Source organism: Eublepharis macularius, chromosome 1 (genome assembly GCF_028583425.1).
Source record: "Eublepharis macularius isolate TG4126 chromosome 1, MPM_Emac_v1.0, whole genome shotgun sequence".
Taxonomy (NCBI): domain Eukaryota; kingdom Metazoa; phylum Chordata; class Lepidosauria; order Squamata; family Eublepharidae; genus Eublepharis; species Eublepharis macularius.
Window position 1 is genome coordinate 228,803,286 of NC_072790.1, and position 13,494 is coordinate 228,816,779.

At 44.2% G+C, this 13,494-nt stretch overlaps 1 protein-coding gene across 1 annotated transcript in view; it reads left to right on the forward strand.

Moving 5' to 3' along the window:
• Nucleotides 1-428: 428 nt before the first annotated feature.
• The window catches only part of ARHGEF2 (Rho/Rac guanine nucleotide exchange factor 2), a 163,202-nt gene continuing 150,136 nt past the window's right edge, over nucleotides 429-13,494 (forward strand). Inside the window, exon 1 of the mRNA XM_054991393.1 lies at nucleotides 429-744. Coding sequence (XP_054847368.1) covers nucleotides 461-744 — 284 coding nt within the window. The 5' untranslated portion in view covers nucleotides 429-460. The remainder of the gene's footprint in view (nucleotides 745-13,494) is intronic.

Below are 13,494 nucleotides of genomic sequence, written 5' to 3' on the forward strand. Positions count from 1 at the left end.
CACTGGGATTAAAAGCGGCCTGTGGGGAGGTAGGTGGCAAGACGAATCTGATCCTTGAAGAGCGAACACTCGAAATAATAAAAATACTGCCCTTTAGGACAATTTAATGGCCTCTCAGAGTCGTTTACAAAGAGTGCTATTATTATCCTCACAACAGTCATCCTGTGCAGTGGGTGGGGCTGAGAGAGCTCTGAGAGAGCTGTGACTGACCCAAGGTCACTCAGCTGGCTTCAAGCAAAGGAGTGGGGAATCAAACCTGGTTTTCCAGATTAGAGTCCTGCTGCACTTAACCACTACTCCAAACTGAAGAGAGGAATATATTGCCCATGCAGAAAATGCCCTAGGTAGAATAGGGTATAATTATTTACAAGGTGAATCTTATATTTTTAACCCTATTTTACTCCTATTTCATTTCCAACAGAGCTGTTTCTGCTTTTTGGCCCTACACCCTGCTCAAGGAATGAACGGCTCAGCCTCCGAACTCTTCCTGGGTCCATATGATAGCACTCCACACTCCCCTCTGGTCCAGAAACACCGCTGTTTGTCAGCCATAGAATCATGCTCATCTGCAGTTGAAGACTGGGAGACTGTGGATGTGGAAGAAGAGGATGACTGCCAATTCCTGAATGTGCAGATGCGCAGGTCAGGTAACTTGAGGAATTCTGCACATGCCCATGACTCCTTCCGAAGGCACAGCTGGGAGCCTGGGAAAGTGCTTGATGATCCGGATTTTGATCAGCGGAGGTAAATATATAAACATAATAATCTAAATATGTCACACACATAGCAGGCTTGTGAATATCTGCTTGCCTGTTATAATGGAGGATTTGCTTCCATTTAGGGATGCTAAACAGTGCGTTGTGCTAGTGTTGTGTCATGGAGTGACACAATAAATCCGTTTCCTAATTTTGTTCCTTTTTTTTCCTTTTGGAGCTACCTTGTTTAATATTTTGATAGGGTGAGTTGCTAATTTTGTTATTCATGGGGGTTCAGCTAAGAGGAAGAGTTAAGGGGAATGGAGGCATCTTGTCTTCAGTGCACATCTCGTTTTAATGAGGGTGCATGAACACTAAAGGATAGCCTGCTATTTCACACATACTCACATCTGAACATATTTTTAATATATTAGAGGACAATTACATTTTTTTAGAATATTTTCATCCAGGGCTTTTTTTCAGGGGGAACGCGGGGGAATGGAGTTCTGGAACCTCTTGAAAATGGTCACATGGCTGGTGGCCCCGCCCCTGATCTCCAGACAGACGGGAGTTGAGATTGCCCTCCACGCCGCTCGGCGGCACGCAGGGCAGTCTCAACTCCCCTCTGTCTGGAGATCAGGGGGCGGGGCCACCAGCCATGTGACCATTTTCTCTGAGGGCAACCCACTGAGTTCCACCACCTCTTTTCCCAGAAAAAAAGCCCTGTTTTCATCCAAAATAAGTATGATATTTTAAATAAGCGAAGGGCAAGCCAAGCCATTGCAGAACACATGAATACAATGTGTAGTTGGCGGTGAAGTGCATTTAACAGTGTGGGTGGGTGAGGGGAAATTTATGAAGTTATTCTTATTATAGGAAATGGGTTTTTTTCTAAGCCTGCCCCTCTTTTAGTCCGTGAAAGAGGTGAGTTTTTGACAGAATTTAAATACTTTTGTTGATACTCTTCCTGGGATGAATGTGGCATGACTACAAAGCTCCTTCTCTGGTCAGTGATTGGGACACTTGGCACTGTATAGTAATAAAAAAAATTACATTCCCTTTTCTTGAAAGCTTTCAGTTTAAATCAGGACAAAGGAGAGGAAGAGATGTGTCAGAACTGAGCAAAAAGTTTAAAAGAGAAGGGCAATAAGAATTTTTTGTAGTTTTTCAAAAGAAGAAAGTAAGGATGTCGGAACTGTCGTATTTGAAGGGCATCAGACAGTGAAGGAGGAGAGGCAAAGCAGAGAGAGACAAAATGTGCACGCATGAAGGAAACTATTACATGAATGGAAATTACTAGTAGGGTTGTCAACAACCTGGAGATTAAATGCCCTGTCCCCTTAACAGAGATTTGATGGGATTGAGGTTTTTTAACCTCCGTGCCCTGAAAAGCTTCAGCTTCCAAATTGAGGTTTTCCTCTGCTTTGACATCCGAAGTGGAGCCAGCCCCTCCAAAAATCCACAAAACATTGTCCTGTAAAAATCGGGTTCTAAATTCCCCCCTCCTTTGCCCTAATTTTTCCCAAACCTGGTTTGATACAGTCTTTAGGAAAGTGCCTTTGAATAGCACGTAGACCCGAAGATGCACATTTTTTAGTGGTCCTACCCATATTGGCACTTATATTTCTTGCCTTAGCACCTCCGAATTCCCAGCTTTCATTTTTTAGTCTCTCTAACTCTTTTTTGTTGTACAGACTTTAATTTTTTTTTTGTAATGAAAATTAGAATTCAGAAGAGCTAGTAGACTGTGGCAACCGATGGTTACAATGTTATTGCTCAATAGTGATCTACCAATTGATTTTTTAAAATAAAGCCTTTCCAAAACCCTCTGGTAGTGGTGAGGGAATGACAGCCGCAGGGGGCTGAGGCAAGGAAAGTGTGGGGAAAACTGACATATGTGGAATGCTTCATAGCTCCTGCAGATATCTCTGCATTTTCAGCAGCAACTCAGAACTGTGTGGAAGTAGCCTATATTTCATGTGAAAAGATCATAGAATCGGAAGGTACCTCTAGGGTCATCTAGTCCAACCCCCTGCACAATGCAGGAAATTTACAAATCCCACCCCCAACTGCCCCGGTGACCCCCTGCTCCATGCCCAGAAGATGGCAAAACACCTCCAGGATCCCTACTCAAACTAGCCGGTGGAAAACTGCCACCCGACCTCTGTAAGAAATTAGCAGAGATTATACAAAATTTGCACATTGGAAGTAATGAGAATTGACACAGATTCCAGTGCAGCTCTGTAAAAATACTTTACTAAGAGGATAAAAAATAGGGTTACTTTGGAAGAAAATAATAAATGTGAATAGACTACATTTTGCTAGAAAGGTAATTGAAAGAGAGAGAAACAGCAACTGAACAAAGAGCAATAAAACTTCAGAACATAGCATCACTTAATTGCCCCCCCCCCCCAATAAACAAGTTGCCCAATAGAAAATGCGAATTCTACTTTGTTACGCTTAGAGACTCCCCTTTCTACTGCAGGAATCTTTACTGGAAGCCCTAATGGTTACATGCAAAGTAAGTTTACTAATTAAGTAGCACTCTTTCATGACTGAAATGGAAACACTTGCAAATCCCCAACAACCTCAAGGTGGCAATCGGCACCACCCTGGGCATGTAAGCAGGGCCACAAAATCCAAGCACCGATGCAGCCCCTTCTGCCCTCCCCCTCACGATCTGCCCAGGCCCACAGAATCAGCATGGCTGTCATATGGCAATGCTGGGGATCTTGCAGCATTGTAGGCTGGAACAAGAGGCCTCGGTCTTGGAAGTTCCAGTCTGATCTGATTCCTTCTTGGTGGTAGCTCATCATTACATACATAGGATTAACCAAATTATCACAAAGCTTCCATAAATCATGTATGCATGAGGCTGTCATACTGATTCAGACTGTTGGCCATTCAACGTCAGTAGTGACTATTCTGACTGGCAGCAGCTCTCCAGTGTCTCAGGTGGGTGTCTCTCGCATCACCTACTACTTTATCCTTTTAACTGGAGATGCTAGGGAACTGAAACTGGGACCTTCTGCATGTAAAGCGAATGCTCTGGTCTTCCAAAGCAAGAAACTCTAGCGAAGATTGTCCTGAGGTTCTCACGTATTTGCAGAGGCTCTGAGCATAGTTCTAATCTCTCTAGTCCAGTCCTGCCTGAGCGCTGTAAGATAAAGTAAATTTTGCTGGAGGTGGGACGGCTTGCTGTTTTCTGTGCAATTTTTCATTTCCTCTGCCCTTTTTGCCTTCCTTTTATCCTGAACTGTGTGTGTTCCTCCTTTTTATCATTGCTCTTCAGCAGCCTTCTTGATTTATGGTTGCTGGACAAAGGTTTGGGTAGCAGGCACTTTTCCAAACTGATGAGGCTTCATCGGTAGACTGGCTAGTTCCCATGTTCAGTGGTCCTTTTGCTTCTTGAAAACTAAATTGAATGTGGTTCAGTCTGTGTTGGCGGGAGGGGGAGAGGCTGCGTCTGTGGTGCATGATGCTGGAGATCAGCTCTCATGGAAATCCGTTCCAAGGCGTGTATCCATTTCAGGGGCTGACCTAACTAAAAAAAAAAGTGAAATAGGCTGGACTGAGCGTGTTACATACTGGCGCGTTCACTCCATGCAAACATTAAATGTTGATATTCTGGTTGTCACTTTGCAAATATGTTTCTAAAACGTAAAGATGTTAAGAAACCTCAGAACAGCCTTGGGAGGCTGTGAGTTCAAGTGAAGGAACAGCTGGGATGTAGAGAAGGAACGGCTTTGCACTTTGCCCTGTTGCTGTTCTGATAATAATTTCGACATTTCACAGCTGGAAGCAGGGATGTGTTCGTAATACACATTGTTCAAGTCTCTACAGGTGCCTGAATTTTTTATTTAATTTAATAGCCTGACTTGCACTGTTAAAAAAAATTCCAAGATGCTTGATTTTTTAGGGCCTAAAATTTAGGCTAAAGATATGCTAGAAAAACACAATTGTCCTATAGTCTGTTCTCAAAAGTTCCAAATTAGCCTTGGCAGCACATGAAATAGCAGGCTATGGTACTGTAGTGTTCATGTACAAGCATTTAAATGTATATGCACTAAAGGTAAAGTGCATTCACTGACCTATTCATAAAATTAAATTTTAGAGATTCTGGAAAAGGAGCCAGACCCTGAAGAATAAACAAAGTGAACAATTCATATTAACAAAAGTTTGGCATCACCTAAAAGCAAAAATAGGGACACTGATTCTTCAAAGCTATGAAACAAGAACCAGAGACCGATTGATTAGATAGAAAAGAGATTCATATTTGTGCCTTTTCCCCTATAGGGGAAAACACAAGGAAAGAGGAGAGATTTTGAACAGAAGAATGGCTAGAGGGTTAAGCTCTTCTTTCCTCTGTTATTTCTCTTAAAGCTTTTGATTAAAAATCAGGAAAGACATAAATAATTACATGCCGTACATAGTTTGGACCTTCATATATGAAATCCAGGGGTCATTTCATAGAAAAAGAGCTTGAGGAACTCATTAGCATAACTCATTAGCATATGCCATGTCTCTTGCCATCACTGGAAGAGTGTCATCAGTATAACTGATTTACATATGCCACACCCCCTGACATCACCTATTCTGGAGGTTTTGGACCCATTCCTGGCCATTCAGGGCCAAAATTGGGCCTAAAATGGCAAAAAGGGGCTGAAAAGGGGCCCAAAATGGCAAAAAGGGGCTGAAAAGGGGCCCAAAATGGTCAGGATCGGGCCTCTGATGAGCAGGAGAGTGATCCACCACCCGTCAGAGGCCCGATCCAGGCCATTTTGGGCCCCTATTCAGGCCAAAACAGGCCCAAAATGGCTGAGAGTCAGGTGGGTGGGGCCACCTGACATGTGACCTCTTTGGGGAACTGCCGGAACTGCGTTCCTGTGCATTCACCCTCGAAATGAACCCTGATGAAATTCATATTTTTAACGGGTATATTTGCGTTTTCTCTGCTCTGCTTATCTTCTGTGGTACCTTCCACCCACTGCTCCTGCTTCTGCGCTGAGGATGGCTTTTCTTTTCCCATTTTGTGATTCAGGTGTCTTCCACATGGGGAAAATGAGTACCCAGTTTCCTGGGGATAAAGTGTAGATGACTGGGGAAGGCAATGGCAAACCACCCCGTAAAAAGTCTGCCAAGAAACTGTCCTGATGCGACGTCCCCCCATGGGTCAGTAATGACTCAGTGCTTGCACAGGGGACTACCTTTACCTTTTTTTACCTAGACCTATATACCATTATACTAAAATACGCATGGTTCTCTGAGTTCCCAGCTTTCATTTTGAAGATCTGTAACCCAGATGCTCCCAAAGTTTTTGAGCTTGCAAGCACCTTTGGAATTCTGTCACAGGATAAATTTGGACACAAAATGGCTGCCACAGGAGGTGGAACAAACCACAAAATGTCAAGGAGGGAGATTATGCATAACTCTAATAGCAACTTTTCAACATTTTAGGCAGAAGCTCTGTTTTAACAGGATGCCTTTTAAAATGAGCGTATTGTTAATTTTTTTTTTGCATACTCACAGCTAACTTTCAGTTATACAGTGAAGATCCTTGTGCTGTGGTGCTGTGACAAAAGCATCCTAGGCTGTGACAAAGCAACCTAGGCTTTACTGAGATTTGCCCCAAAATTTTGGAGCAAATCAGGTTTCAGAAAAATTGGAGAAAAGCTGGGGAAACCCTGGGAGGTGCACAAATGTACCACAATCCTGTGAAGAAGTGGAGGATGGGGGGACTACTTCCCCAAAGCATCAAGCCCGAGGCAGATAACCCTTGCAGAAATACCCTCAATTTCAGCCCTGCTGTGCTGAATTATGTGCTGCATAGTTCTTTTTTTGATATCCAAGACTTGTTGCCCCTTAATGACCAAATGTCAGTCAAAGTGTAAAACAGGACTTCATTTTGCACCCTCCTTTTGCACCCTCCTTTTGCAGCTGTCCTTGAGTTACATCATGGTGGTGCCGGGGCTTATGATGATTTTGCAGTAGCCGATCTGTCTGATGGCGCCTGAATTTTAATGTGTTAATGCGTTAATAAGGTTTTAATTGTATTTTAACAGTATATTTGTTGGAAGCCGCCCTGAGCCCGCTTGCGGGAAGGGCAGGGTATAAGTTGAATAAAATAAATAAATAAAATAAATAAATTTTGGTTTTATGATTTATGTCAGTTTTTCAGCAGTATATTTTATGTCAGAATTTTTCCTGCCAGGATTAAGGGACTTGGCTTTATTCCATTATTTCATCATTGAGAGTTAGCATGATACTAACTTGCTTCTAATCTGGAGGAGCCAGGGGCCAAAAGACAAGCAAGAATGCGGGCCAAACTAGACCTCACAGTCTTATTTATCAGGATTGTTCCCTGACCCATGTGTTTTCCTACAGGCCACAAACTGTAATCTAAGTTCTGCTATGGATCTTCAGGATGGGTTTTATTTTAAGCTAAATACTTTATTAAGCATAGCAGTGTTTTCAGGGTTGGGTCTGTTGTTGAGTAGTGCTCACTTGGGGCAACTGCTGTTCACTCTAGGTGAATAGGCAACTGTCAAGACTAACAAGAAATTAGAATTAGACTTGGGGAGCTGGTTGAAACTTGCAAGACTGAGAGAAGATAGAGATGTGAGAGAGTTTGGCTATTTCCTATGCCTTCTTTGCTACTGTATTGGTCTCTCCCTCTGTATTTGAAGAACTGTGATTCTAGTTCTCTAGGAACTGGTGTTCTACACATGTTTAGAGGCTCTTGTTTTCCACTCCTAGCATGTGAAAGTCAACTACTCCAAGGTGATGTAAAAGTTGGAAGCTTTCTCAGCCTGACCTTGTGATGTGGCAAAGTAAATTTGGATATTGTAGATGTTGAGAGGTCACTGTTCCAGAGCACATTTATTCTGGATACCCCCATTAAGAGATTTCCCTGTGTTTCCAAAATTAAATTTGGCATTTAATATAAGTTATTCTAGGGCTGAACCAAATTCAGGGTTGTTTCCACACTACTTACCTTCATTCGGAATGCCGCGGAATATTGCGAAAAAATCGCGGAAGATAGTGTCTTCTCGTGTGAGTTTTGCGCAACATCGCGCAAAAGTCGTGCGAGAAGACGCTATCTTCCGTGTTTTTTTTCACAATGTTATGCAGTATTTTGGATGAAGGTAAGTAGTGTGGAAACGGCCCTTGTCTGGCTCCTGAGTTTTGGTTTTGATTTGAGTCATAGGCCGCCATCTGCTGGTAGCAATAGGTTTTCTCAGCATGTTTCTCAATGTGGTTGAGGATGTATTTGGAGGGAGAGCGCCCTACTTGCTGGACGCCTGGCTACATGGTAAAAGGACTTAGGGGAGGCCCCCCACCCACCCCAGCAGCTTGAACCCCAACCTGTCCCATAGCACCCAATGTGAGCTATTACCCTATATTCCATATTTTGGTGATAAGAATGTAAGAAGAATCTTGCTGGCTCAGACTGAAAAACTATTTAGCCCAGCATCCCATTTCCCTCAGTGATCTTCTAAATGTCCCCGAGAATCCCTCTGTCAGGGCTTTGAGGTAACTGCCCCTACTGCTTATCCCTCAGCAACTGGCTTTCTGAACTGCTCTGAAAATGGAAATTCCATTTGTTTGCTTATGCCCTGCCTTTTCCCCCGGTAGGGACCCAAAACAGCATACATTGTTGTCCTCACCTTCATTTTATCCTCACAATAACCCTGTGAGGAAGGTTAGGCTGAGAGTATGTGACTGGGCCAAGGTCACCCAGCAAAACATCCATGGAATTGGAACATGGGTCTTCTAATTCCTAGTGTGACGCCCTAACCACTACACCACACTAGTTAGCCATCAGAGTGAACAGCAGTTGACAGGCCCATTCCTATGTAAAGGCTATTTAAGTTAGCATCCATCACCACCATCTTGTGAGAACAAAATTCCTTAATTGAATTAGGCTTCATGAAAAGAGGTTGAAAAGAGGTGAGGAATACGTAATAAGAAGCGGGGAGCCCACAAGGACTTGAAAGGGTCATTTTCCCTGTATCCCCTTCCCTACACTATTTCTTCTTTCTCTCCTCTTGATAGCCTCCGTAGACTCTTCCCTCCTTTTGCTTCCTTCTCTCCTTTCCACTCACCAACCAACCTTTCTTTTCTCCCCCCCCCCCCTCCCCAAGTCTCCAGCTTTATTTATTTACTTCCTTTATACCCCACCTTTCTCTCCAGTGGGGACCCAAAACAGCTTACATCATTTTCCTCTCCTCCATTTTATCCTCACAACAACCCTATGAGGTAGATTAGACTAAGAGACAATGATTGGGTTAAGGTCTCCCAATAGGGTTGCCAGGTCTTCCTGACAACAAGTGGGAGCAGGGGGTGCCTGGTATATACCAGTGTTTTTTTTCTTTGCGTGCGCCCAGCCTCTGTGCAATGATGTCACTTCTGGAAGTGATAACGTGCTGGCTGCGGGACTGCTTCCATGCTTTCCATGGGATCAAATCTTTGAGAATTGGCCTTTGGGGGCAAAAATCAGCCCCACACAAAGCACTGGAGCACTCCTGCAGCTGGTGTGACGACATCACTTCCAGAAGTGACGTTGCAACCCACTGGGAGTGCACACCCTCCGAGTTTGCCTGAGTTGCCCACTGGGGGGTAGGCAATTGTGCGGAGGCTTGCTACCGCCTGCCTACTGCCTGTGGTCAGCATCATAAAAGGCAAACTGCTAGGAGTTTGCCTCTCACTCGCGGGCACCTGGGAATCCTATCTCCCAGGATTCCATGGCAAAGTGAGGATTTGAACCTGGTGCTCAGATCCTAGTCTGATACTCTAGCTGCTGCTACACCACATTGTGTCTCAGCTTTCCCTCTTCCTCTGTCCCTCCCAGCCTTTTCATGGGAAAAGTCTGGGCAATTTGAAAAACTTATGTGGTAGTAAGTTACTCAGGTGAGTATGCGATGGCTCCTACCAGACCTGGCCAAGTCACACAAGTTGTTCCGAGGCTGCCACTGGGCCCAGGAGAATTATGCGGCATTATGTCATCTGGTAGCCAACACCACAGACCCACCTGGTAGTAAGTTACTCAGTGGTTACTGCTGGGCTTGGCCCCCTTGAATTCTCCCTCTAAGGCTGCAAGGAGGGGAATAGGGGTGAATTAGGAGGCCAAAATAGCCCTGGCCACACTGAGAATTGGCTATATTGATGATGACGACGACAATGTGGGATGAGCATTACAGGCACCATTTTTTTAGACTGAAGTTCATTTGGGATTGTAGCTCTGTTTCAAAAACAGAGAATAGAATCATTGGCGTTTTGCTCCCTCCTCCCCTCTTCACAGCAGAGGAGTTGCTTGGAAACTTAGAGAAACCCAAACCACTCTCTCCACTTCTGCAAATGCAATGGAATGGGGGTGCATGGGGTGGGGGAGCTCAGAGAAGGAAGTGTACCGGTTAAAGTTTCTTTAGGCTTAGGAAGCTGCAAGAAGCCAGAGCCACAATAGGCACAGACAGGATCTGTCAGGCTGTTGGCGGGCATCGTGTTTTTAACAAGTGAGTAACTTTAGTTGGTTCCGCAAGCCTTGTCCATTTTGTTGCTGGGTTTGTGCCATGGGAGGGAACAAGAAAAAAGTCCTGTGGTTGGAGCTCTGGGTTTGAAACTCCAGGGGGCAGCACATTGTCTGCTAGGATAACTTAGGTTCACAGAATACAAAGGCAGGAAGCCCATGAAAGGTTCCCCCCCCCCTAGAAACCAGGCCTCATTTTTTATTTTGTTAAAACTGTTATCCAAGCAAAAAACAGCTTTGTTAAATCTGCATGAGATTAAAAGGGGATGAGTAAAGGATGTACATGACACCTTCTGCTCTGCAGTGATATGCATCTCAGAAGCCACATTTCTTCTTAAGTGTGAGAGATGGAATCATGTAAATGCATATCCAGTTTGTAAGAGAGAAGGGGTGTGTGTGTCCAGGGACCACCCATGAAGCAGAAGGAATGGATCTGGATGGGAAGGCCCTGGCCTGGGCTGTAAGTCCATTATCTAGATCTGGTCTGTTCACGATGTTTTAGAAATAAAATGGAAAATAGTTTCATGAGAATCTTGAAAGAAAATGTATGAGGTGGGATCAGAGACGGGGGCGGGGGCATGTTACAATTTTCTACTGGACCCAGATTAAAAAAAATGTCTGGATCCTGGCCTGGGAATGTCTCTTTTTAAATGGTGCTAACGCACATTACAGCAGGTGCCATATTAGAAGAGGCATTCTCTTTTGTGAGAGGGGAGAGTGTACTGCATGGTGAACTGGGGAGGGGGCATTTTCTTAAGGTCTTCATTTGATCAATCGAACTGACTAAATCTGATAGTCCTACCATTTTGTATGTGCTTTCGATAGAGAAGTAGGATCCCTGTTGTTTCAACACAAGATAGAGAAATTATGTTCTATAATAGCACAGGTAGGGCTGCAAACTTTTGGTTCCAAATATTCTGGTTCTTGGGTGAGAGAGGAGCCAGGCAGATCCACTGAGTCAAGGAGTGGAGGGAACAGCAATAAGTTTTCTCTTTACTCTTGTGACTCTCGTTGGCATGTGTGGTGGGCTAAGCTTGCATTTGGGTTCTAGCATTGGGGGCGAAAGAAGGTTGGTGTGAGAACACTGACCATGTTCCACACTGCCATGTTGCTTGGCTGCCATGTTCTCTCCTCATTTTCCTTCAGCTTTTCTTCTGCCCAACCAAGGGCTTCTTTTTAATGGACTGTTTGCTTATGCCAGGATTTGCTTATACGTAATTTGGTATCAGGGACAGCTGCAACAAGCATGTCAATTATAGCTGTCAGTCTACTCCCTCATTGATTAGAACAACAGAAAGTGGGACCAGGGCTGTTTCTCATTAAACTCCTGTCTCTGGAAATTCAAGGATTAGAGGCTTTTTTAAAAAGCTGAGAATTCAGACCAGCTAATTCCTAAAAAGGAGGTGGGTAACTTGCCCAGAACCTAACCAAAAGGGTAGATCCAACCAGCTTTTCCAATCAATTTGACACAACTCCCCAGCTTAGCATAGCCCCAGTCTCACATGACGTTGTCAACCATAACCTTTTGGGGTGATCAAAGGGGATCTTTCTTTTCCATCAGCAGAAAAGTTGGTTGGATTCATCCCCACACCTGGACAACCGTTAACTTTTCAAACGAGTAGCTATGTTAAGTCTGTTGTAATAATGCAAAATAGAAATCAAGTGGCACCTTTAAGACTTTCCTTTGTTGCCTTTGGCTCGGCCTGAGATAGGTGACTATGGAAGAACTTCATGCATGCAGTAGTAGATGCATGTAGCTGGAATGTTTTTTTTTTCTTGGCTAGTTGCCAACCTTGCACATGGGAGATGGGGATGGAGGGGTTAACAAGGTATTTGAATAGTGTTGCTAAGCTGCAACTCAGACAGTAAGCAATTTGGACCAAGTGGAATTGTGGCTTCTCCTGTACGTGCATCCCTAGCCTTTTTTTTTTTTTTTTGGTCTTCTCTGTGGGTGGTAAGGAGCCCCATGGCACAGAGTGGTAAGCTGCAGTACTGCAGCCCAAGCTCTGCTCACAACTAGAGATGGGCACGAACAGCAATACGAACAAAAAAAAAAGCCACGAACAGCCCAAGCTGTTCGCGAGGCCCCATTCTAAACAAACCAGTGGTCATGGCAAGCCTCGTTTGTTGCGTTCGTCAGCCGTTCGTCAAGCCAGACAGTCTGGCGCCTTTCAGTCAATTCCCCTGGCAACATAAGCATGGACTGAACTCTGAACTCCTGGCTTTCATTCTGACTGTAAGTTAACTCCTCAAAGTAGCTTCCAGCAGACAGTCCAGTTTTTTCCAATGCGAAAAGAAAATGACAGGAAAGGGAGGGACCCATGGATCCCATGGAGAATCTCCCTGCCCATTTCGCACTGGGCTGCAGCAGCCGAGCGGTGCCGGCTCTCCCTGTGCCAGAGGGACGGGGAGAATCTCCTTGCCCCCTTCACACTGGGCCGCAGCAGCCTGGCGGTGGCGGCTCTCCCAGTGCCAGGGGGATGGGGAGAATCCACCCCTCTTGCACCTGGCAGCAGCAGCAAGTGGCAGGAAAGGGGCCTTTAAACTATCAGCTGGCAGGTGGCAGGGGCTGATAGTTTAAAGGGATCTTTAAAGGGCCACGAATAATGAACATGTTTGGTAACAGGTCAGGTGCGTATTTATTTATAGTAATAACTTATTTATAGTAATTTATAAGTAATAACTTATTTATAGTAATATACACTGTGGTTGTTGTGGATTTTCCGGGCTGTATCGCTGTGGTCTTGGCATTGTAGTTCCTGACGTTTCGCCAGCAGCTGTGACTGGCATCTTCAGAGGTGTAGCACTGAAAGACAGAGATCTCTCAGTCTCTCACATTACATGACACTGAGAGATCTGTCTTTTGGTGCTACACCTCTGAAGATGCCAGTCACAGCTGCTGGCGAAACGTCAGGAACTACAATGCCAAGACCACGGCTCTACCGCCCGGAAAATCTACAACAACCATCGTTCTCTGGCCGTGAAAGCCTTCAACAAAATATACATTATATTTAACATTTTATATTCAGCATTTAACATTGTATTCAGCATTTTAAATTCTACAATTTAGATTACTGATTTAACAATTGGTCTATTTTACTAATAATTTTTTTTTTAGTTTTTCTTAAATTTCAGCTACATAATCAAAAATAACTTTCCATTTTTCCTGAAATTCTGAAATTGGTCTGTTGTGTATATAAGACGTTAATTTAGCCGTTGATGCATATATGTACAATCTGCTCATCCATTCAGTCTCATCTGGAAAAGATTCAT